The sequence below is a fragment of the Oncorhynchus keta genome, unplaced genomic scaffold (assembly GCF_023373465.1).
Source record: "Oncorhynchus keta strain PuntledgeMale-10-30-2019 unplaced genomic scaffold, Oket_V2 Un_scaffold_3531_pilon_pilon, whole genome shotgun sequence".
In the NCBI taxonomy this organism is placed as follows: Eukaryota; Metazoa; Chordata; class Actinopteri; order Salmoniformes; family Salmonidae; genus Oncorhynchus; species Oncorhynchus keta.
The window spans coordinates 1,582,631-1,610,037 of record NW_026290920.1 but is presented as its reverse complement, the minus strand read 5'-3'; the positions used below and the strand labels follow the sequence as shown (position 1 = coordinate 1,610,037).

Here is a 27,407-nt window from a genome sequence, read left to right as displayed (position 1 = left end):
CTGATGATCTGATGCTTCTGTCACCAGCCAAGGGCCTGCAGCAGCACCTAGATCTTCTGCACATATTCTGACAGACCAGGGCCCTGACAGTAAATCTCTAAGACCAAAATAATGGTGTTCCAAAAAATGTCAAGTCGCCAGGACCACAAATACAAATTCCATCTAGACACAGTTGCCCTAGAGCACACAAACTATACATACCTTGGCCTAAACATCAGCACCACAGGTAACTTTCACAAAGCTCTGAACAATCTGAGAGACATGGCAAGAAGGGCATTCTATTCCATCAAAAGGAACATAAAATTTGACCTCGCTTAACACAGGAGCCCCGGCTCTAGGGGTCACTGATAACAACAAACAAGCTTCCATGCCACTGGGGTCCCTGGGGGCAGGGCAGGAGCCAAAGTCAAGAACGCACCCACACAACCACCCTCCATCATCATTAACTCTCTCTCCCACAGCACCACCAGGGTTCAGCCACCTCCCACCATCATCATTAACTCTCTCTCCCACAGCACCACCAGGGTTCAGCCACCTCCCACCATCATCATTAACTCTCTCTCCCACAGCACCACCAGGGTCCAGCCACCTCTCATCATCATTAACTCCCTCTCCCACAGCACCACCAGGGTTCAGCCACCTCCCACCATCATCATCATCATTAACTCTCTCTCCCACAGCACCACCAGGGTTCAGCCACCTCCCACCATCATCATTAACTCTCTCTCCCACAGCACCACCAGGGTCCAGCCACCTCTCATCATCATTAACTCCCTCTCCCACAGCACCACCAGGGTTCAGCCACCTCCCACCATCATCATTAACTCTCTCTCCCACAGCACCACCAGGGTCCAGCCACCTCCCACCATCATTAACTCTTTCTCCCACAGCACCACCAGGGTTCAGCCACCTCACACCATCATTAACTCTTTCTCCCACAGCACCACCAGGGTTCAGCCACCTCACACCATCATCATCATCATTAACTCTCTCTCCCACAGCACCACCAGGGTTCAGCCACCTCCCACCATCATCATCATCATTAACTCTCTCTCCCACAGCACCACCAGGGTCCAGCCACCTCCCACCATCATCATCATCATTAACTCTCTCTCCCACAGCACAACCAGGGTTCAGCCACGTCCCACCATCATTAACTCTTTCTCCCACAACACCACCAGGGTTCAGCCACCTCCCACCATCATCATCATCATTAACTCTCCCTCCCACAGCACCACCAGGGTTCAGCCACCTCACACCATCATCATCATCATCATTAACTCTCTCTCCCACAGCACCACCAGGGTTCAGCCACCTCACACCATCATCATCATCATCATTAACTCTCTCTCCCACAGCACCACCAGGGTTCAGCCACCTCCCACCATCATCATCATCATTAACTCTCTCTCCCACAGCACCACCAGGGTTCAGCCACCTCCCACCATCATTAACTCTTTCTCCCACAGCACCACCAGGGTTCAGCCACCTCCCACCATCATCATCATCATTAACTCTCTCTCCCACAGCACCACCAGGGTTCAGCCACCTCCCACCATCATTAACTCTTTCTCCAACAGCACCACCAGGGTTCAGCCACCTCACACCATCATCATCATCATGAACTCTCTCTCCCACAGCACCACCAGGGTTCAGCCACCTCCCACCATCATCATCATCATTAACTCTCTCTCCCACAGCACCACCAGGGTTCAGCCACCTCCCACCATCATCATTAACTCTCTCTCCCACAGCACCACCAGGGTTCAGCCACCTCCCACCATCATCATCATCATTCAGCCACTCTCATCATCCATTAACTCTCTCCCACAGCACCACCAGGGTTCAGCCACCTCCACCATCATCATCATCATTAACTCTCTCTCCACAGCACCACCAGGGTTCAGCCACCTCCCACCATCATCATCATCATTAACTCTCTCTCCCACAGCACCACCAGGGTTCAGCCACTCCCACCATCATCATCATTAACTCTCTCCCCACAGCACCACCAGGGTTCAGCCACCTCAGCCACCATCATCATCATCATCCACCATATTAACTCTCTCTCCCACAGCACCACCAGGGTTCAGCCACCTCCCACCATCATCATCATCATTAACTCTCTCTCCCACAGCACCACCAGGGTCAGCCACCTCCCACCATCATTAACTCTCTCTCCCACAGCCACCTCCCACCATCATTAACTCTTCTCCCACAGCACCACCAGGGTTCAGCCACCTCCCACCATCATCATCATCATTAACTCTCTCTCCCACAGCACCACCAGGGTTCAGCCACCTCCCACCATCATCATCATTAACTCTCTCTCCCACAGCACCACCAGGGTTCAGCCACCTCCACCATCATCAACTCCCTCTCCCACAGCACCACCAGGGTCAGCCACCTCCCCCATCATCATCATCATCATCATCCCACAGCACCACCAGGGTCCAACTCCCACCATCATCATCTCCCACAGCACCACCAGGGTCCAGCCACCTCCCCCATCATCATCATCATTAACTCTCTCTCCCACAGCACCACCAGGGTCCAGCCACCTCCCACCATCATCATCATCATTAACTCTCTCCCACAGCACCACCAGGGTCCAGCCACCTCCACCATCATTAACTCTTTCTCCCACAGCACCACCAGGGTCCAGCCACCTCCCACCATCATCATCAGGGGTCAGCCACCTCCCACCATCATCATCATCATTAACTCTCTCTCCCACAGCACCACCAGGGTCCAGCCACCTCCACCATCATCATCATCATTAACTCTCTCTCCCACAGCACCACCAGGGTTCAGCCACCTCCACCATCATCATCATCATTAACACCATCATCATCATCATAGGTCTCTCTCCCACAGCACCACCAGGGTCTCTCTCCCACAGCACCACCAGGGTTCAGCCACCTCCCACCATCATCATCATCATTAACTCTCTCTCCCACAGCACCACCAGGGTTCAGCCACCTCCCACCATCATCATCATTAACTCTCTCTCCCACAGCACCACCAGGGTCAGCCACCTCCACCATCATCATCATCACAGCACCACCAGGGTTCAGCCACCTCCCACCATCATCATCATCATTAACTCTCTCTCCCACAGCACCACCAGGGTTCAGCCACCTCCCACCATCATCATCATCATTAACTCTCTCTCCCACAGCACCACCAGGGTTCAGCCACCTCCCACCATCATCATAACTCTCTCTCCCACAGCACCACCAGGGTTCAGCCACCTCCCACCATCATCATCATCATTAACTCTCTCTCCCACAGCACCACCAGGGTTCAGCCACCTCCCACCATCATCATCATTAACTCTCTCTCCCACAGCACCACCAGGGTTCAGCCACCTCCCACCATCATCATCATTAACTCTTTCTCCCACAGCACCACCAGGGTTCAGCCACAGCACCACCAGGGTTCAGCCACCTCCCACCATCATCATCATCATTAACTCTCTCTCTCCCACAGCACCACCAGGGTTCAGCCACCTCCCACCATCATTAACATCACCATCATAACTCCCACCATCTCTCTCCCACAGCACCACCAGGGTTCAGCCACCTCCCACCATCATCATCATCATTAACTCTCTCTCCCACAGCACCACCAGGGTTCAGCCACCTCCCACCATCATCATTAACTCCCTCTCCCACAGCACCACCAGGGTCCAGCCACCTCCCACCATCATCATCATCATTAACTCTCTCTCCCACAGCACCACCAGGGTTCAGCCACCTCCCACCATCATTAACTCTTTCTCCCACAGCACCACCAGGGTTCAGCCACCTCCCACCATCATTAACTCTTTCTCCCACAGCACCACCAGGGTTCAGCCACCTCACACCATCATCATCATCATTAACTCTCTCTCCCACAGCACCACCAGGGTTCAGCCACCTCCCACCATCATCATCATCATTAACTCTCTCTCCCACAGCACCACCAGGGTCCAGCCACCTCCCACCATCAGCATCATCATTAACCCCCTCTCCCACAGCACCACTAGGGTCCAGCCACCTCCCACCATCATCACCATCATTAACTCTCCCACTGCACCACCAGGGTCCAGCCACCACCCACCATCATCATAATTAACTCCCTCTCCCACAGCACCACCAGGGTCCAGCCACCAACCACCATCATCATCATTAACTCCCTCTGCCACAGCACCACCAGGGTCCAGCCACCACCCACCATCATCATCATTAACTCCCTCTCCCACAGCACCATCAGGGTCCAGCCACCACCCACCATCATCATCATTAACTCCCTCTCCCACAGCACCACCAGGGTCCAGCCACCACCCACCATCATCATCATTAACTCCCTCTCCCACAGCACCACCAGGGTCCAGCCACCACCCACCATCATCATCATTAACTCCCTCTCCCACAGCACCACCAGGGTCCAGCCACCACCCACCATCCTCATCATCAACTCCCTCTCCCACAGCACCACCAGGGTCCAGCCACCTTCCACCATCATCATCATTAACTCTCTCTCTCCCACAGCACCACCAGGGTCCAGCCACCACCCATGACTGTAACACACAACTATTCTCAAATGTAAGAACTGAGTGTATTTGTACGTGTGTGTACCCATGCGGATATGTAGTGGATATGTTTTCCCAATGCCCTAGAAACGCTAATTCAGTCAAAATGAACAACGTGTGCGTGTGTGTGCCAGCTACCTACCTTATTTAACCTTAGAATTATACATGTAGGTCAATTAAGAACAAATTGGTATTTACAATGAAAAAGTGTCTGCAGTGGCAGAGATGGAATCAGTACAGGGCCTTAGGTTCCATAGCCTTTTTTAAAAACTATTCAGCCTATTACAGCTAATTAAACACATTATACTGCTGATAAAGGACCTTGTCTGTCAAAACGTTCCTCCTATAGTCAATAGAATGGAGCCAAACATATTGTAAACATGTGTTTGGTACCCCTCTATTCCTGCCATTTCAATGAGCCCATCCTCCTAAAGCTCCTCCCACCAGCCTCCTCTGCTGTACAGTTCCCATCGTTCTTTAGTCCTGTTCATTTATTTGAATGACTGCCGTGCTCCATCTGGATGTATGGAGATACACATTGAAACGAGAGTATGACTGTTAGCACAACTGTATGTCTTGAGCAGCCACTGCCAGCCAGTCTACACCCTGTCTGTCCTTATTAACCCGTCTGCATTCACCTCAAAGCTCAGACGATAACCCGAGACCACACACACACACACACTTAGTTTGAGTCGTTACACCCACATGCACACTGGTCATGCGCACACAAACAAGCACATACACAGGATATCTGTACTTCATCCTCTCCCTGGCTGACACACAGTCACTCTGACTCATCAAAGGCTTTAGTGTGTTTTCTCAGAAATGGTTGGAAACCCCCCCTCTATAAAGGCTTCCTGGTACTAATTTGTTTAGTGCTAACTAACTACTGTTAGTCCATCTGTAAGGAGAGTTGCACAAGTCAAGTGGGTCTGATTTGTCATTTGAGAAACAGCACGAGTACGTCCCTTCCCTACATATGGCTCTGGTAAGAAATGGTGCACTATGGGCCCAATAAATAGAATAGGGTTCCATTTGAGGCGACACTCATACCATTTGTCAAAGTCTCAGTATTAGAGACCACTAGGGTACGTTAATGTTAGATCTCGAGCACCAAAACAAGCTCATCCAGGCCCACCCACTCAGATTAATAAATACAAATATTCATTTTTTGCTCAATCAAATTTAAAAAATGATGCCCTTTAATTTCCAGTGTTCCAAACAGGACATTATTTGTCTTTTTATCTAAACATGCAAACACCATCAGATAGAATTGACAGCAAGCAGTTTGTTTTTTCCTGGGTCTCCCTTCAGTGTATTTGGTTCTTCCCATGTAATGATATGTCATTTAGCAGACACTATTATCAAAAGCAACTAAAAGTAGTGCATTGATACATTTTGTATGGGTAGAAAGAACACAGCGGGAATCAAACCCACAATCCTGGCATAGCAAGTGCCATGCTCTACCAACTGAGCCACACACACGTCCCTTTCCCTTTACGCATTCTGTTTATTCTCTCCGTCTTCTCCCGCTCCCTCTTTCTTATCTGTAACAAGTTTGTAAACACACATCTAGGCCAAAAGCTCTGTTTGGCAGAGTCCCAGGTCAGTAGTCGCCCTGTCCAATTAAACGATACACATCTCCCTCACATTCCACTGAGCAGCCCTTCTCCTAGGGAAGTCTGGGGGAATCTGGGGGAATCTGGCACTGGGCTGGAGCTAAGGAAGCCTGGGAAATCTGGCACTGGGCTAGAGCTAGGGAAGTCTGGGGAATCTGGGAAAGCTGGCACTGGGCGGGAGCTAGGGTAGTCTGGGGAAAGCTGGCGCTGGGTTGGAGCTAGGGAATTCTGGGGAATCTGGGAAAGCTGGCACTGGGTTGGAGCTAGGGTAGTCTGGGGAAAGCTGGTGCTGGGCTGGAGCTAGGGACGTCTGGGGGAAGCTGGCACTTGGCTGGAACTAGAGAAGTCTAGGGGAATCTGTCGCTGGGCTGGAGCTAAGAAAGTCTGGGGGAATCTGGCACTGGGCTGGAGCTAGGGAAGCCTGGGGAAGTCTGGGTTTGCTGGTGCTGGCCTGGAGCTAAGGAAGGCTGAGGGAACATGGGATGGAGTTGGGGGAATCTGGGTTTGGGGACACCGAGTTGGTACAATGCTGGGAAAGGCTGGGGAAGGCTGGGAAATGTGGCGGAATCTGGGTTGAAGACTTAGGGAGGTTGCAGGTCTGGGCTGGGGATAGGATAGACCGGGGGAAGACTTGTGGAGTTAGGGCTGGTGAAGGTTGGGGGGAAAACTGGACTAGGGCTAAGGAAAAACTCGGCTAGGGCTAGGCGAGGCTGGGGATAGCTGGGCTGGGACTAGGGGAAGGAGAGACTGAGGTTAGCTGGGCTGGTGCTAGGAGAGACTGGGGGTAACTGGGCTGGAGCTAGGAGAGACTGGGGGTAACTGGATTGGAGCTAGGAGAGACTGGGGGTAACTGGGCTGGAGCTAGGAGAGACTGGGGGTAGCTGGGCTGGGGCTAGGGCAGACTGGGTCTAGGAGAGACTGGGGTTAGCTGGGCTGGGGATATAGGAAAAAGAAGCAAAAACCAAACTTATGGAGGGGAAGTGTAGCAGTAGGCAAGATACAAGATCGAATGTACCGCAAATCATTCAGAATATATTGAGCCGTACCCAAAACTACATGCTGGACCTTTTATGCCTCCTCCATTTTCCCCAGGTCGCAGGGAGTCTGTCTGGCCACTGTTTGCCCCCTAATCACAGAGGCCCTACTGGAGGTCAACAACAGCTCCTCCTGTGTCTCATTAAGCCAATGGTAGCACATTAGAGCAGGGCTCAGGGGAAGGCAGGGGGAAATGGCTTTAATCATTACGAGACAAGTTGTTTATTTTGACTGAATTAGCCTTTCTATGGCATTGGGAAAACATACCCATTACCCATCCCCATGGGTGTACACACACACACACACACACACACACACACACACACACACACACACACACACACACACACACACACACACAAAGTCAGTGCCAAAGACAATGTGAGAAAGCAGTTGGTGCTGCCTTCCTGGTGATGGGTATTCCACATAATATCCATTAAACCTGTGACTCATATGAAACCATAGCCAAGAATCCAACTATTCAGGCTGCATCTTCTATGTGTCTCTTTTCATGAAATAGATATTGGCATTATTCAGTTTAATACACTAAATGGCCTATAAATGTTGTTTTTCACCAAGGTTATTTATTTTCTATAGGACAGTAGTACTTTATGATGTTAGCGACCCATGAATACTGGAGGTGATGCAGAAGCAGTGGATCACTGCGTCTGTAGTGTTAGTGTGCAGGCATTTGGGTTTATTTAAGCAGAACTTTTCACCAAGTATCTACATATAATGGATGTAACCCGTCACAACATTACCATTCTTTCTTATATATGTATTATTTGTAAAGGTATTTTTCAGATTTTACTGAAGAGAGAGAGGCAGGATGACAGTAGGTTGTATGAAAGGGCAGTAGGCCGGTATCCAACCCATCCTGACACCGTAGATCTTTGAGGCTGTGGCATTGCCACTAGTCCAGCCAGACCACCATTGCCATTATTTAAATACATTTGCTAATATCACACACAGGCTGAAACTGTTCCACCCACCTGTCTGGCACGAGTACAAGAGAGAGAAGAGAGTTCAGAACCCTCATTAAAAAAACGTCATCCCTACCCACCACCCCACATTTCTCCCCATATTTTGGTTCAGCTGTAATATGGTTGACCTCACACACCCTTGTTTTAATTCACTCCAGAAAACACAGCTCTCGCTCTCTCGTAATTTTTATGCTGTTATCTCGGAGATTACTGCCATAACTGTGCACTGATTACTAGAGTGTATTGCAGGTTAGAATGTGCCCTTTGGCCCTCTAACGCAGTGGGCACCATGTCACAGGGACAGAGATGGCATGGTTGCTAGGGGGGCCACCTCACTCTGGCTCCCAGTGGTCCCTACTTCGTGTAAGATGGATTCCCACTAATGATATTTGTTTTATTTACATAGACATGAAATTGTGAGAGACTCCAGACACCAAAGTCATAGACTGTTTTTTCTGCTACCACACGGCAAGCAGTACCAGAGCACCAAGTCTAGGACCAAGAGGCTCCTTAACAGCTTCTACCCCCAAGTCATAATATTACTGAACAATTCATCAAATGGCCACTGGACTATTTACACTGACCCCCCTATTCATTTTTACACTGCTGCTACTCGCTGTTTATTATCTATGCATAGTCACTTTACCCCTACCTACATGTACACATTACCTCAACTAACCTCAACTAACCTGTACCCCTGCACACTGACTTGGTACCGGTACCCCTGTATATAGCCTCGTTATTGTCACTTTACCCATACCTACATGTACAAATGACCTCAACTAACCTGTACCCCTGCACACTGACTTGGTACCGGTACCCCTGTATATAGCCTCGTTATTGTCACTTTACCCATACCTACATGTACAAATGACCTCAACTAACCTGTACCCCTGCACACTGACTTGGTCCCGGTACCCCTGTATATAGCCTCGTTATTGTCACTTTACCCATACCTACATGTACAAATGACCTCAACTAACCTGTACCCCTGCACACTGACTTGGTCCCGGTACCCCTGTATATAGCCTCGTTATTGTCACTTTACCCATACCTACATGTACAAATGACCTCAACTAACCTGTACCCCTGCACACTGACTTGGTCCCGGTACCCCTGTATATAGCCTCGTTATTGTCACTTTACCCATACCTACATGTACAAATGACCTCAACTAACCTTGTTATTGTGTTACTTTTTATTATTTTTTACTTTAGTTTATTTGGTAAATATTTTCTTAACTCTTCGTGAACTGCACTGTTGGTTAAGTAACCGTAAGTAAGTGACCATTTCACAGTAATGTCCAGTAAATACCTGTTGTATTTGGCGCATGTGACAAATAAAGTTTGATTTGAAAGACTAAAAACACCAGGAAATCAACTCCAAGTGAATTTAATTGAGAAAGTCTTCCCAAGCATAATATAAAGACGCGTGATCGTATACAAATGGAAGCAAGGTTTGAAATTATTATGTTTTAGTCAAATATTATATCTGTTTGGGCAAATTATTTGCAATTCCTGTATGTTCGACCATCGGCTGAAGAAGAAACAATAATCTGGCAGCGGAATCTATACTTAACAAAAACATAACATGCAACAATTTCAAAGATTTTACTGACTTACAGTTCATATGAGGAAATCAGTCAATTTAAATAAATTCATTAGGCCCTAATCTATGGATTTCACACAACTTGGCATGGGATAGGCCCACCCAATGGGGAGCCAGACACAGCCAATCAAAATGAGTTTTTCTCCCCCACAAAAGATAATTATTACAGACAGAAATACTCCTCAGCACCGTGGTTACATGTGTTCTGCAGTTGTGAAGCCGGTTGGAGGTATTGCCAAATTATCTAAAAATATGTTGGAGGCAGTTTATGGTAGAGAAATGAACATTCAATTCTAGAGCAACAGCTCTGGTGGACATTCCTGCAGTCAACATGCCAATTGCACACTTCCTCAAAACTTGAGACATATGTGGCATTGTGTTGTGAGACAGAACTGCACATTTTAAAGTGGCCACCCAGCACAACGTACAATGTGTAATGATCATTCTGTTCAACCAGCTAACATTTTTAGGGAAATAAGCATTTTGTGCGTATGGAACATTTCTGTGATTTTTTATTTCAGTGCATGAAACATGGGACCAACACTTATACATGTCACGTTTATATTTCTGTTCAGTGTAGTTGATGATCCCTGGTGTAGGCCATCGTTTCCCAACACATCTTCAGGGACCCCAAGACTGGACATTTTGGTTCCAGCCCAGAACGAACACACCTGATTCAACTAATCAAGGCAAGGGCTTGGTGATTCAGTAGTTGAATCAGATGTGTTATTGCTGGTCTAGAACTAAAATGCGCAGGGCATGGGTTCCTAAACCAACGGATTTCTTTAAAACACTGGTCAGGCCTGGTGGTTCCTAAGACCAGGATTAAATCTGAAACCTCCCTATGACACTTGACATTTAAAGGGAATTTCCAATTGAGCTGACATCTGCTGTGTTTACCTTGAATTTAATATCCGCAACACGTTAACATTGTGCTTGTAGGCAACGTGGCAATCAGATTGAATCCTGGCCTGAAATGTTTTGTGCTATGACCCAACTATACTCTTGAATGTATGCAGCTGTGCCAGAGCTACCAAAAGGTTTCTATGGGAATGGGGTGCTTTTCTGGGTAAACATAACAATAAAACTGGGTAAAGAAAACAATAAAAAATGACAGCTACACCCTATGACTGCAACAATGATATATTCAGTTAATTTTGCGTTAGCTTTTACATTTTTATTGATTTCTTTTTACAAAAGAGCACCATGGAATTAACTGACTACGTCGGCGTCATCTGCAGCTTTTGAATGATCAAACCAAATGAACAAAAGACAGTGTCTCTAGCCAGTCCCCCTCCTCCTTGACCCACAGGGACTTAGCAGTGACCCATTATTTGGTGAACACTGGTCTAAAAAGAGATTCTCTGGTACTGTTTGCATAGTTTTCAGCTAGTAGTTCTGAAAGTAGCACTCACGAGCCAAAAGTGGTCCCTGAAAACTGTGTACTAAGTCACATATGTACAGATATGTGCACCACATCATTGCGCTCTCTCTTGCTTTGCTATGTGTGCATCTTGCTCGCTGTCGCTCAAATGGCAATGGGCTAAAGCTCATTGGCTGGAACTTGAATTGCTAGGAGGCTGGCCCACGTGGGGGAAAATGTAGGGTAATTAGGGCCACAGGTTTTAGTAAATAGTCACTTTCAAACTAGGGGTTTCGCAGCTAATTGAGTTAAGACAATTCTGCATGTATGAACACATCGACACATCCAGCGCAGACCGGGAGGTTGAAAAAAAGACTTACTAGTGGCCAGTGTTCCAGAGCTTGTCTTTAAGGCCCGGTGGACGCATATAGACTAGGTACTTCAGTAAATAGAGTTGAATAGATTAAAAAAACATGACTTTTGAACCCTAAATCTGAACAGACTATTAATGGGCGGGAACAATGAGACGCTCACTATCAGGCAATGATCCTGGTCAGGGATCAGCCCAATCAATGAGGCAACAATTCATCATTGCACGAGTCATGAAGCACTGAAAGGGTCGATCCATGGGTATACCTTAATACAAAATTAATGACAAAAATGAGCACCATATAATGAATTTGTTTCAGTTGAGGCAGAAAACTGGATCAACACAACTGATGGTGTGGGACAAGGCTTTTGACAAACTTTGACTTTGTGTAATGCCCCTTTAAGCAACATAAGGAGTTTAAGACATTTACTTTGAAAAGCAGTGCTGAGTATTGACCAAATGCATTATGTTTAATGTGATGCTATTCTAAAGACAGAGGTTGCTGTTTAAACTAATCCCACACCTTAGTTGTGTCTTGGGGTCTCTGACCATTGCTCCTAGAACTCAAAGATACTCTTCTGTTCCTCTACTGCCTGACTGGCTGCACCATCGTTCTCCTTCTCAGGACAAACAGACGAAATCTCTTGACATTGTCATACCTCTTGGATTATGAGCTTATCTTTTCACATTTGACTGAGACAGACCGTCCGTCTGATCCAGTCTGGCTGGCCATCTACGGTCATGCTCTTCCTCAGCCAGCTCCAACATTTGGATCTACTGACATGGTGAATAACACCAGGGTCGTGTTCAGTAGGGAAAGCAACTGAACATTTTCTCAAATGTTTTGCAATGCCAAATGAAAATGTGCGTTTCTTTGTCAAGTTCAGGTAGCCCCTGCCTGTTTCGGTCTGTTTTCTTCCGTTTGGTGCCTAATGTTTTCCTGATCTCGTTTGGTCACTGCCTACATTAGAACATGACCTTCCTCCACTGATCTTTTTATACTTTTTTCACTGGTCACTGCAAATCAAACACATTAGAACACCATTTTTCCACCATGGTTACAGATGTTCACTCCACTGAGAATTTAAAATACACCATTTTTATACACTTGGTTTAATGGTCACTGTGGAATTAGGTCACATGCACATGTTAGCAATGTTATGGTCAATGCACATGGTTAGCAGATGTTATTGGTCACATGCACATGGTTAGCAGATGTTATTGGTCACATGCACATGGTTAGCAGATGTTAATGGTCACATGCACATGGTTAGCAGATGTTAATGGTCACATACATGGTTAGCAGATGTTAATGTCACATAGGTTAGCAGATGTTAATGGTCACATACACATGGTTAGCAGATGTGTTAATGGTCACATAAGATGTTAATGGTCACATACACATGGTTAGCAGATGTTAATGGTCACATAATGGTCACATGGTTAGCAGATGTTAATGGTCACATACATGGTTAGCACATGGTTAGCAGATGTTAATGGTCACATACACATGGTTAGCAGATGTTAATGGTCACATACACATGGTTAGCAGATGTTAATGGTCACATACACATGGTTATCAGATGTTAATGGTCACATACACATGGTTAGCAGATGTTAATGGTAACATGCACATGGTTAGCAGATGTTAATGGTCACATACACATGGTTAGCAGATGTTAATGCGAGTGTAGGGAAATGCTTGTGCTTCTAGTTCCAACCGTTCAGTCATATCTAACAAGTAATCTAACAATTTCACAACAACTACCTTATACACACAAGTGTAAAGGAATTAATAAGAATATGTATATATAAATATATGGATGAGTGATGGCCGTGCGGCATAAGCAAGATGGAGTAGATAGTAGAGTACAGTATATACATATGAGACGAGTAATGTAGGGTATGTAAACATTATATAAAGTGGCATTGTTTAAAGTGACTAGTGATAGAATTATTACATCCATTTTTTTTATTATTAAAGTGGCTAGAGATTTTGGAGTGTCCCAGGTCTGTTTGTGCTGTATACAGTGGGGAGAACAAGTATTTGATACACTGCCGATATTGCAGGTTTTCCTACTTACAAAGCATGTAGAGGTCTGTAATGTTTTATCATAGGTACACTTCAACTGTGAGAGACGGAATCTAAAACAAAAATCTAGAAAATCACATGGTATGATTTTTAAGTAATTAATTTGCATTTTAATGCATGACATAAGTATTTGATCACCTACCAACCAGTAAGAATTCCAGCTCTCACAGACCTGTTAGTTTTTCTTTCAGACGCCCTCCTGTTCTCCACTCATTACCTGTATTAACTGCACCGGTTTGAACTCGTTACCTGTATAAAAGACACCTGTCCACACACTCAATCAAACAGACTCCAACCTCTCCACAATGGCCAAGACCAGAGAGCTGTGTAAGGACATCAGGGATAAAATTGTAGACATGCACAAGGCTGGGATGGGCTACAGGACAATAGGCAAGCAGCTTGGTGAGAATGCAACAACTGTTGGCGCAATTATTAGAAAATGGCAGATCAAGGACAATCACCCTCGGTCTGGGGCTCCATGCAAGATTTCACCTCGTGGGGCATCAATGATCATGAGGAAGGTGAGGGATCAGCCCAGAACTACACGGCAGGACCTGGTCAATGACCTGAAGAGAGCTGGGACCACAGTCTCAAAGAAAACCATTAGTAACACACTACGCCGTCATGGATTAAAATCCTGCAGGGCACGCAAGGTCCCCCTGATCAAGCCGGCGCATGTCCAGGCCCGTCTGAAGTTTGCCATTGACCATCTGGATGATCCAGAGGAAGAATGGGAGAAGGTCATGTGGTCTGAAGAGACAAAAATAGAGCTTTTTGGTCTAAACTCCACTCGCCGTGTTTGGAGGAAGAAGAAGGATGAGTACAACCCCAAGAACACCATCCCAACCGTGAAGCATGGAGGTGGAAGCATCATTCTTTGGGGATGCTTTTCTGCAAAGGGGACAGGACGACTGCACCGTATTGAGGGGAGGATTGATGGGGCCATGTATCGCGAGATCTTGGCCAACAACCTCCTTCCCTCAGTAAGAGCTGGGTCTTCCAGCAAGACAACGGCCCAAAACACACAGCCAGGGCAACTAAGGAGTGGCTCCGTAAGAAGCATCTCAAGGTCCTGGAGTGGCCTAGCCAGTCTCCAGACCTGAACCCAATAGAAAATCTTTGGAGGGAGCTGAAAGTCTGTATTGCCCAGCGACAGCCCTGAAACCTGAAGGATCTGGAGAAGATCTGTATGGAGGAGTGGGCCAAAATCCCTGCTGCAGTGTGTGCAAACCTGGTCAAGAACTACAGGAAACGTATGATCTCTGTAATTGCAAACAAAGGTTTATGTACCAAATATTAAGTTCTGCTTTTCTGATGTATCAAATACTTATGTCATGCAATAAAATGCTAATTAATTACTTAAAAATCATACAATGCGATTTTCTGGATTTTAGTTTTAGATTCCGTCTCTCACAGTTGAAGTGTATGTATGATAAAAATTACAGACCTCTACATGCTTTGTAAGTAAGGAAAACCTGCAAAATCGGCAGTGTATCAAATACTTGTTCTCCCCACTGTAGCTAACTCCTAATGTTGTAGGATCTTAATTTTAACCAGCCTCCTACAGCAGGAAAATAATCCTGTAGCAACAGGAAATGTGAATGATAATTCATGGCCATTTTTGTAGGGGCTGATACATTTTTCGTAATGAAAAATCAAGTCTGATATTTCATAGAGGGAATTAGAAACATCTGTTGTCCATTAAGCCTCAAATACACAAGTTCTACATTTCCTGCATTGCAGGAATGTTCTCCTGCGACAGATTGGTAAAATTTAAGATCCTACATCTGTGTGGTCATCATTCATGCCAAATCATATGATGATAGAAGTTGAGACACAGCACAAACAGATCTGGGAGCAGAGTACAATGGAATTCCAGCTAACGCATAAACATGTGATTGGGGGAGAAAGTGCAAGGTGACATTAATATAGACAAACAACTGAAGTATCATAGTCATAGCATTCCTGACGTGACTATTGACCTGTAAAGTCTTATCTGACAGGGTACTCTGCCACACTCCACTGTCACTCAATGAGGATCCATCCACATTATTTGAATCATTAGTACAGTGCCTTGCGAAAGTATTCGGCATTTGTAAACTGCTGTTCACAAATGCTCTCCATCCAACCTCACTGAGCTCGAGCTGTTTTGCAAGGAGGAATGGGAAAACATTTCAGTCTCTCGATGTGCAAAACTGATAGAGACATACCTCAAGCGACTTACAGCTGTAATTGCAGCAAAAGGTGGCGCTACAAAGTATTAACTTAAGGGGTCTGAATAATTTTGCACGCCCAATTTTTCAGTTTTTGATTTGTTAAAAAAGTTTGAAATATCCAATAAATGTCGTTCCACTTCATGATTGTGTCCCACTTGTTGTTGATTCTTCACAAAAAAATACAGTTTTATATCTTTATGTTTGAAGCCTGAAATGTGGCAAAAGGTCGCAAAGTTCAAGGGGGCCGAATACTTTCGCAGGGCCTGTATATCCCAACCGCACACAAATACAAGGTATAGTTGTGCTTACCCAAAGCGTCAGTCCACTGTGCCGGCTCAGATACTGTATGTTCTTTTCACATTGTTGTTATTTCCAGCGAGGTTTCACTTCCAGCAACTATGGTGGGTACATAACCAGGCCAGCACAGTACAGCTCGGCATGGCTCTGCTTAATAGTGTCAAAAGTTTAAAACAGAAGAGGCTATATCACAGTGTGACCGATCAGAGTACTAAGGCTACTGCCACACAGACTCAGGAACAACTATGAAACTGTCAAAAGTACAACACAAATCAAGAGTTTAATCAGTCAAAAGACAAAGTTTGTGCGTTTTTTTGTCAGACAATCATCCATTTTCATTTATCCGGCAACTGATGACTCCCATTGAAAGAACATTTGATTCATCTGAAATTCAGACACAATCCCAGTATGCCGATGGCCTTACGTGCAAAATACATTTAGAAATACATGCTATTCAATCATTGCACCCACACTGCTCGCACGCGCCAACAATTGTCTACGATGCCAAGGGATAAAATAGAACTTCTTTCTATTTCTGACGCAGATCACGCTGCAAGTCCTGCCTCTCCCATCTCCTCATTGGTTATATCCACGTGGGTGATTGAAAGACAAACTGTTTTGCCGGTTGTCGTGGTAATACTATGAAAGTATAGATGCCATCACCATATAAGATCAAAGATGAAAAAGCCTGGAAGGAGGAGAGATGACTAGAAACTATTTGGTTGGCTGTTCTGTGTGGATTAATTGTCGGAGTAGAGGACCTTGTGCATTTCAGGTAAAATAACAACTCAATGTTTATATCCCAGGACAAATTAGCTAGATACAGCATGTTAGCTAAATAGGACAAATTACCATAACATTTTTAATGCTTTCCGACCTGTCCCCAAATTAATGTCATCGGTTCAGAGTTTGTTTTGATATTTTAACCTGCGTGTGGTGATCGCGTTTGGTGTGGGGGGACAAAATAAATGTATGCACGATCGCGCAGCCGGTTTGGGTTCCGTGTATCCGGGTCTCCTGCACACGGAGCCCCTGAGCTTGGAGAGCAGTCGCACGTCTTCATGTTTCAAACATGCAAACGTTGATCCGAACCTCCTTTACACCATCAAGGATGAGACCTGCTTATTCATGACCTTCATTAAAGTATCAATTACACGCTGCTTCATGCATAAACATTACATGCCCATTGCCAAGCGATCGAAATTCCACCCCCGGGGGAAGAGATCTCGAGTGACGACATCGACATTCTGAAGCTGTCACTTTAATTAGGGAACTCATTCCGGAGGGATTTGAGCAGCGTGCCATAGTACATTGAGCTGTCTCGCTCCCAAACAAACATTCCTTAAGAGACGGATCTGGGAGAAAGACTGTTATCCCTCTCATGTCCCGAGCATTCAACCTGATCTCACATTAGCCAATTTGACAGACTACAGACCAGTAAAGGAAACATCATAGGTTGATCCTGAGGAAGCTCATGTCGTCCATTAAGTTGAGAAGAGTCGCTATTTTATGTGTGCTTTTAATAGAAAAACTGCATTTGTTTCGTCAAAAAGTGCTTCATTAGGTCTAAAATCCCAAAGCACACCCAGATGTTCTGATTCTCATTTCCCCACAGGAATATCTTCTTCAGTGAATAGCATACAATATCTAGGAACAGTAGATTATACTTCAACTCTTCAGGAAAATAAAACCCCTCAACTCCTATTAGGGATTGAGTATTGAGGCACAATCAAGTCCCCTCATTCCAACAGCCATGAGACTCCCCTTATTCTAGTGGGGCGCTTCTGTAGAACAGCCATGAGACTCCCCTTATTCTAGTGGGGCGCTTCTGTAGAACAGCCATGAGACTCCCCTTATTCTAGTGGGGCGCTTCTGTAGAACAGCCATGAGACTCCCCTTATTCTAGTGGGGCGCTTCTGTAGAACAGCCATGAGACTCCCCTTATTCTAGTGGGGCGCTTCTGTAGAACAGCCATGAGACTCCCCTTATTCTAGTCGGGCGGTTCTGTAGAACAGCCATGAGACTCCCCTTATTCTAGTGGGGCGGTTCTGTAGAACAGCCATGAGACTCCCCTTATTCTAGTGGGGCGGTTCTGTAGAACAGCCATGAGACTCCCCTTATTCTAGTGGGGCGGTTCTGTAGAACTGGCATGAGACTCCCCTTATTCTAGTGGGGCGGTTCTGTAGAACTGCCATGATGGGATACGTATGAAGCTGGATATTTATAGCCTCTGACATTTGGAGATAAAGGTAATGGAGCCGGATGAGAGGAATGCACAGCCAGGGGCTTCTATACAAGCCACGCTGCTGCAGTCTCTCAGTATATGAATGGGGGTTACCTCAGACTAGTAAGGCTACTTCACTCCACTCTTGATGAGTATGCCTGACTGTATCTGCATCATACTCTGATAGGGACTGTTACACACACACACACACACACAGCAAACAAAAGCACGTACACACACACGCTGTATGTTTGTCAGGGCGTTCAAGACCAAACTTTCACTTGTTTATCATAATGTGTAGTCACTAGACCTAATAATAAACATTTTTAAGTGTTAGCCAACCTCCATTCAAGGACATACCATGTACATGGGGCTATACATCACAGGTAATCTTACAGTTGTTTATTGTTGAAAAGATCATGTGTTCTCTAAATAATCTTAATATACTCATATACAAATCACACAGCACCTTCATAGTTAAATTGGATAAATCAGACATGGATGCTTTAATACACTAACTCCATTATATATATATATATATATATAGTAGGCTACACAGTCACACAGGAGACAAACTGACACTGGAATTTATCACCGACCATCCCTTGGTGTAGACCAGGTATTCCCAAACTGTGGTACGCGCAATGCCTTCAGGGGTACGCCAAATAAAAATGTTATTCACATTTTCCAACAGTCCATTTATATTTTCCAAAGGGTCTATACTTTTGGGTGAGGTTTCTTTTCTTACCTGAGGAGCCTCGTTGCACTGCCAAAAATAAATGTCAAATACAGGTAGCCTAGACAAAGAATTAACATCCAATCACATGAACCGTTACTCATCCAATCACATGAACCGTTACTCTCTCGTGGGAATTCCACTAACGGTCCGTATGTAGCCAAACGCATCTGCTGCTTATGTTGGTGTCTGTACTGATGGCGCAAAATCCATGACAGGGAGACATAGTGGAGTGGTAATGCCCGTGCAAGCAGTTACTCCCGACGCCACTTAGGTACACTGCAGCATCCACCGCGAGGCTCTTACTGCCAAGGGAATGCCTGACATCTTGAAAGACATTTTGGACACTACAGTGAAAATGGTGAACTTTGTTAAAGCAGGGCCCTGAACTATTGTGTATTTTCTGCACTATGCAATGATATTGGCAGCGACCATGTAACGCTTTTACAACACACAGAAGTGCGCTGGTTATCAAGGGGCAAAGTATTGACATGTTTTTTTTTTATTGAGAAACAAGCTTAAAGTTTTTACTGACTGGCCTGTAAAAAGTCTCACTTGTCTGACTGGTTGCATGATGACGAGTTTCTCACACGACTGGCCTGTCTGGGTGATGTTTTTTTTCACCTGAATGATCTGAATCTAGAATTACAGGGACTCTCCGGAACTATATTAAATGTGCGGGACAAAATTGAGGCTGATTAAGAAGTTGGACCTCTTCTCTGTCTGCATTAACAAGGACAACACACAGGTCTTTCCATCATTGTATATTTTTTTGTGTGCAAATGAACTCAACCTTACGGACAATGTCAAATGTGATATAGCGAAGCAGCTGAGTGAGTTGGGTTCGCAATAACGCAGGTACTTTCCCGACACGAATGACATAAAAATCTGGATTCGTTACCCCTTTGAGCGTCATCAAAACTCTCCAGGTTCTCCTTTACCCAAATCCAGATAGCAGATGTTCTGAAAGAGCTGCAAAACCTGGACCCGTACAAATCAGCTGGGCTTGACAATCTGGACCCTCTATTTCTGAAACTATCCGCCGCCATTGTCGCAACCCCTATTACCAGCCTGTTCAACCTCTCATATCGTCTGAGATCCCCAAGGACTGGAAAGCTGCCGCAGTCATCCCCCTCTTCAAAGGGGGAGACACCCTGGACCCAAACTGTTACAGACCAACATCCATCCTGCCCTGCCTATCTAAGGTCTTCGAAAGCCAAGTCAACAAACAGGTCACTGACTATCTCGAATCCCACCGTACCTTCTCCGCTGTGCAATCTGGTTTCCGAGCCGGTCACGGGTGCACCTCAGCCACGCTCAAGGTACTAAACGACATCATAACCGCCATCGATATAAGGAGCCGTCTTCATCGGTCAATCACCATATTCTTATCGGCAGACTCAGTAGCCTCGGTTTTTCAGATGACTGCCTTGCCTGGCTCACCAACTACTTTGCAGACAGAGTTCAGTGTGTCAAATCGGAGGGCATGCTGTCCGGTCCTCTGGAAGTCTCTATGGGGGTGCCACAGGGTTCAATCCTCGGGCCGACTCTTTTTTCTGTATATATCAATGATGTTGCTCTTGCTGCGGGTGATTCCCTGATCCACCTCTACGCAGACGACACCATTCTATATACTTCCGGCCCGTCCTTGGACACTGTGCTATCTAACCTCCAAACGAGCTTCAATGTCATACAACACTCCTTCCATGGCCTCCAACTGCTCTTAAACGCTAGTAAAACCAAATGCATGCTTTTCAACCGTTCGCTGCCTGCACCCGCACGCCTGACCAGCATCACCACCCTGGATGGTTCCAACCTTGAATATGTGGACATCTATAAGTACCTAGGTGTCTGGCTAGACTGTAAACTCTCCTTCCAGACTCATCAAACATCTCCAATCGAAAATCAAATCAAGAGTCGGCTTTCTATTCCGCAACAAAGCCTCCTTCACTCACGCCGCCAAACTTACCCTAGTAAAACTGACTATCCTACCGATCCTCGACTTCGGCGATGTCATCTAAAAAATTGCTTCCAACACTCTACTCAGCAAACTGGATGCAGTTTATCACTGTGCCATCCGTTTTGTCACTAAAGCACCTTATACCACCCACCACTGCGACTTGTACACTCTAGTTGGCTGGCCCTCGCTACATATTCGTCACCAGACCCACTGGCTCCAGGTCATCTACAAGTCCATGCTAGGTAAAGCTCCGCCTTATCTCAGTTCACTGGTCACAATGGCAACACCCATCCGTAGCACGTGCTCCAGCAGGTGTATCTCACTGATCATCCCGAAAGCCAACACCTCATTTGGCCGCCTTTTGTTCCAGTTCTCTGCTGCCTGTGACTGGAACGAATTGCAAAAATCGCTGAAGTTGGAGACTTTTATCTCCCTCACCAACTTCAAACATCTGCTATCTGAGCAGCTAACCGATCGCTGCAGCTGTACATAGTCTATCGGCAAATAGCCCACCCATTTTTACCTACCTCATCCCCATACTGTTTTTATTTATTTACTTTTCTGCTCTTTTGCACACCGATATCTATACCTGTACATGACCATCTGATCATTTATCACTCCAGTGTTAATCTGCAAAATTGTAATTATTCGCCTACCTCATGCCTTTTGCACACAATGTAGATAGACTCCACTTTTTTTCCTTCCTATTGTGTTATTGACTTGTTAATTGTTTACTCCATGTGTAACTCTGTGTTGTCTGCTCACACTGCTATGCTTTATCTTGGCCAGGTCGCAGTTGCAAATGAGAACTTGTTCTCAACTAGCCTACCTGGTTAAATGAAGGTGAAATAAAAAAAATACAAAAATAAATCTATGTGAGAGTGGATTCTCGGCCCTCACTAGCATGAAAGCTAAATAGACACAGACTGTGTGGAAAATGATTTAAGACAGACTCTCTCCAATACAACCCAACATTGCAGAGTTATCTGCATCCTTTCAAGCACACCCTTCTCATTAACCTGTGGTGAGTTATTCACAGAACAAATAAGGTTTTATTATTTATTTGTGCCCTGATCCTATAAGAGCTCTTTGTCACTTCCCACAAGCCGGGTTGTGAAAACTCACACTCATTCTTATATTTAAAACTTCTTATGGCTGCAATCCCATTAACGGGATCGATATGACAACAGCCAGTGAAAGTGCAGGGCACCAAATTCAAAACAACAGAAATTAAAATTCCTAATAATAATTAAAATTACAATTCCTCAAACATACATGTATTTTATACCGTTTTAAAGGTAATCTTGTTGTTAATCCCACCACAGTGTCCGATTTCAAATAGGCTTTACAGAGAAAGCACCACAAACGATTATGTTAGGTCACCACCAACTCACTGAAAAATTCAGCCATTTTCTAGCTAAAGAGAGGAGTCACAAAAAGCACAAATAGAGATAATGTCACGCCTTGGTCTTAGTATTTTGTGTTTTCTTTAATTATTTGTTCAGGCCAGGGTGTGACATGGGGTTATTGTATTGTCATATTGGGGTTTTTGTAGGCATTGGGTTTGTGGTTGATTAGGGGTGTGTCTAGTATAGGCTTGGCTGCCTGAGGCGGTTCTCAATCAGAGTCAGGTGATTCTTGTTGTCTCTGATGGGGAACCGTATTTAGGTAGCCTGGGTTTCACTTTGTATTTCGTGGGTGATTGTTCCTGTCTCTGTGTAGTTTCACCAGATAGGCTGTATTAGGTTTCACGTTCCGTTTTGTTGTTTTGTAGTTATTCAGTTCTTTTCATGTATTGCTATTCTTTCATTAAAGACACGAGTAACCACCACGCTGCATTTCGGTCCGACTCTCTTTCGACAAACGAAGAACGCCGTTACAGATAAAATGAATAACTAACCTTTGATGATCTTCATCAGATGACACTCATAGGACTTCATGTAACACAATACATGTATGTTTTGTTTGATAAAGTTCATATTTATATTTTTAAAAATCTCAGTGTACATTGGCGCGTTACGTTCACTAGTTCCAAAAACACCCGGTGATATTGCAGAGAGCCACATCATTTTACAGAAATACTTATTTTAAAATGTTGATGAATACAATTGTTAGACATGGAAATATAGATATACCTCTCCTTAACTTGTTGATTGTAGGGTGCAGTATTTTGATGTTTGGATGAAAAACGTACCCAAATGAACCTGGCTATTTCTCAGGCTCAGAATATGTATGCAATTGTCAGATTAGGATAGAAAACACACTAAAGTTTCCAAAACTGTCAAAATATTGTCTGTGAGTTTAACAGAACTGATATTGCAGTTGAAAACCTGAGGAAAATCCAACCAGGAAGTGGGTTCTATTTTGAAAGCTCCCTGTTCCATTGCATGCCTTCCCTCCATTTAAAGGGATATCAACCACATTCCTTTTTTATGGCTTCCACATGGTGTGCACAGTCTTTAGACATAGTTTCAGGCTTTTATTCTGAAAAATGAGCAAGAAAGATCAGATCGCGTCAGTGGATGGCTGGGTGCCAGCAGCGTTTTGCATGCACCAACAGAGTGGACAGACATTTTCTCTCTCTCTCCTATTGAAGAAGCTACTGTCTGGTTGAAATATTATCGATTATATATTGTAAAAACAACCTGAGGATTGATTATAAAAAACGTTTGACATGTTTCTACGAACTTTATGCATACTATTTGGAATTTGTGTGCCCCGTCGTGACCGCTCGAGTCTGTGGATTTCTGAACATAATGCGCCAAACAAATGGAGGAATTTTGGATATAAAATCATCTTTATGGAACAAAAGGAACATTTATTGTGTAACTGGGAGTCTCGTGAGTGCAACCATCCAAAGATCATCAAAGGTAAGCCATTCATTTTATTGCTTTTGTGACTTTCATGACCAATCTACTTTGCTGCTAGCTGTTTGTAATGTTTTGTCTGCTGAGAGAGATGTCCTTACATAAACGCTTGGAATGCTTTCACTGAAAAGCTTTTTTGAAATCTGACATGCCAGGTGGATTAACAACAAGCTAAATTGTGTTTTGCTATATTGCACTTGTGATATCATGAAAATGTAATAATTTTAGTAATTTAATTTGAATTTGGCACTCTGCAATTCAGCAGATGTTGACGAAAATGATACGGGATGGGTGCGTCAAGAAGTTAATGCAACCGCTGTGTCAGATTTTAAAAAACTTCACGGAAAAAGCAAACCATGCAATAATCTGAGACGGCACTCAGAAGAAAAAAAATTATGCGCCATGTTGGAGTCAACAGAAATCAGAAAAAACATTATAAATATTCCCTTACCTTTGATGATTTTCATCAGAATGCACTCCCAGGAATCCTAGTTCCACAATAAATGTTTGTTTTGTTCAATAATGTCCATTATTTATGTCCAAGTAGCTACTTTTGTTAGCACGTTTAGTACACAAATCCAAACGCTCGTGCAGGTCCAGCCGAACGAAAACTTCAAAAAGTTATATTACAGGTCAAAGAAACTTGTCAAACTTAGTATAGAATCAATATTTAGGATGTTGTTATCATAAATCTTCAATAACGTTCCAACCGGAGAATTCCTATGTCTGTAGAAAAGCCATGGAACGCAAGTCGCTATCATGTGAAATGCGTGTGACCAGGACCTGGCTCTCTGCCAGACCACTGACTCAAACAGCTCCCATCCGGCTCCACATCACAGTAGAAGCATCATTCAAGTTTCTAAAGACGCTTGACATCTAGTGGAAGCCTTAGGAAGTGCAACATAACCAATATCCCACTGTGTATTCAATAGGGGCTGGGTTGAAAATCAACCAACCTCAGATTTCCACTTCCTGTTTCTTCTCAGGTTTTTTGCCTGCCATGTGAGTTCTGTTCTACTCACAGACATCATTCAAACAGTTTTAGAAACTTCAGAGTGTGTTCTATCCAATGCTAATAATAATATGCATATATTAGCAACTGGGACTGGGGAGCAGGCAGTTTACTCTAGGCACCTCTGGGCATCCAAGCTACTCAATACTGCCCCTGCAGCCATAAGAAGTTAATAAATGTATCTTATAGTGTGTGTGGCAGGCTTACAATGATGGCAAAAAACAACATTTGAGAGAACGAAGACCCTGGTGCTAGAGGGGTACAAAGCTGGAGGTTGAATGTTTGAAGGGGTATGGGACTATAAAAAGTTTGGGAACAACTGGTGTAGCGCGCACACGCGCACGCACGTACACACACACCTCTCGGATTACAGTAATAATCGACTAGGTCTGAGTTTGCCAAGTTTCTAAATAAATTTAAAATCACTTGATATGGGCCACTAAATACTCCCCTTTCTTTCACTATAACAATTAGGCTGTGTGGATTAATGGTAACTTTATCAGAGGTATGTACAACGTCATATGTTTTAAATGTACAACGTCATAAACATATACTTCAGCATAAACATATGCTACTTCAGCATATAGGCTACACTTGTACATAAACTTGTAGGCTATATCAAATGTTAAACTGTTTATAACCATACACCTGCGTTTATAACCATACACCTGCATCTTACCTGGTTGGTAATGTTGACATAGTAGGTCCTTGTCAAATGTGATCAGCTGTGTTGCATTCGATGTCAGGTGCAATTTTACGCTTGCATCATGATCCAAGCAGTTTCAGCTCAGTCAATTGGTTTGTTGGGCATCCCGGAGTCAGTGGAGTCCAAGAGAACGTTCACGAATTTAAGCTCAAATTTTGTTGAAATTCATACTTTGTTGAAATACCATAACCAGATAATTAACGTGTGATCTCTTTCATTCAGGCTTAGAACGTTTGGCTATCCAACGAGTTCCAAATATATCCAGTTCTAGTCCATGTTCTTCCTGCGAAAGGCGCGACGAATCTCTTTTGGAAGACGAGGCAAAACTCATCTCTCTCGCCAAGTAGACATTCAGGTGCAATGTCACAGGACACACACTGTGCTCTGCGCCTTGCCGTGCAGGATTAAATGACATTTGTATTATGTCCTATTCTCAGCGATAACTTTTATGCGGATAACATTGGAAAACGCAATGGTTTATCATTGGAATGGTGCCAATAGCGCAGGTGATCGCACACCCGATTGCTAGATTAGTGTACAGAAAGCATAGGCTAAACTACTGGCAAGAATAAGATTGCAATCTGACAAATTTGGTTTACAATTCAGGCAATTTAGCAACGGTAGGCTAATATAAGAACAGTAGGCATATGCTCTTAAAATGGCATGAACGTTCGATTTAGCCTACCGCTGTCTATTTTCACATGTGCACAAAATCAATATTGTGAAAAATACAAGGATAATTGTGTTTTTTTCCATTTAAGCAACTTTTTTTGAACGAGATCTTACAGGTTGGTGGAGCATTACGAACAAATAGATATGCTAAGCAAATAAAATTATGACTAGGTTACTCCTCTGTATTCTTCATGAGTCAACGTCTGTTCCACTTGCAGCCGGAAAATAATATCCTTCTGATACGCCGCTACCAGCAACCAACAGGACAGGTAGGTATAGCCCTGTCCCTCTCTCTCTGAATTGAAACCAGTTGTTTAGGGCCCAGTCCTTTTGTGAATATCTTACACACGCAAGCCTTTTTCAGATAGAATAGAACGCTGTCAATAAATAATGTCAACCCCGCAAGCGACAACCACCCTTTAGTTATAGTTCACCAATAGGGATCAGCTTGTCAAAAAAGAAACTCGCCGAAAAAAAAGCTTCTCTCATATCTGAGCGTATCCAGTTATCGCTTCAGCACGCTGCCTACACCTGAGGCCCGCTCCCCTATGTTGCATTCCATTGAACATGTAGTAAACACTCCCCCTTTCACTCAGCGCGTCCAATCGAGAGTGCTATCGCTCAGTAGCCCCGCAAAAAAAAAAAAAACAGGAATCGAAGGATCTGCTATTTTAGTCTGTGTGTCTGAAATGATTAGAGAGTTGGGGACTGCGTTATGTACACATAACTGTCAAAATAAAGGAAACACTTGAATAAACGAGGGATACAAAGTATATTGAAAGCAGATGCTTTCACACAGATGTGGTTCATGAGTTAATTAAGCAATTAACAACATGCTTAGGGTCATGTATAAAAATGCCCAGTTGCCCATTGTTGTGCCTACCATGGCTGCACTCTTAGAAAAAGATTTCCAAAAGGGTTCTTCGGCTGTCACCATAGGATTTCCCTTTTGACTTCCATGTAGAACCTTCTGTGGAAACGGTTCTACCTGGAGCCCAAAGGGGTTCTACCTGGAGTCCAAAAGGTTTCTTCAAAGGGTTCCTCAATGGGGACAACCCTTCTAGGTTGTAG

The 27,407-nt window shown here is 44.5% G+C and overlaps 1 protein-coding gene across 3 annotated transcripts in view; it reads right to left on the bottom strand.

Moving 5' to 3' along the window:
- adamtsl5 (ADAMTS like 5) overlaps nt 1-26,890 on the bottom strand; it is a 69,902-nt gene extending 43,012 nt beyond the window's left edge. Inside the window, exons 1-2 of one of the 3 annotated variants that reach the window (XM_052515936.1) lie at nt 25,638-26,890; nt 16,172-16,309 (exon numbers count right to left, since the gene is read on the bottom strand). Coding sequence is in view for 1 of the 3 variants with exons in the window: in XM_052515935.1 (XP_052371895.1) it covers nt 25,638-25,657 (20 nt within the window). In the remaining 2 variants the exon portion in view is untranslated. The remainder of the gene's footprint in view (nt 1-16,171; nt 16,310-25,637) is intronic. The other 2 variants (XM_052515937.1, XM_052515935.1) reach the window with 2 other exon arrangements.
- Between the last annotated feature and the right edge of the window lie 517 nt (nt 26,891-27,407).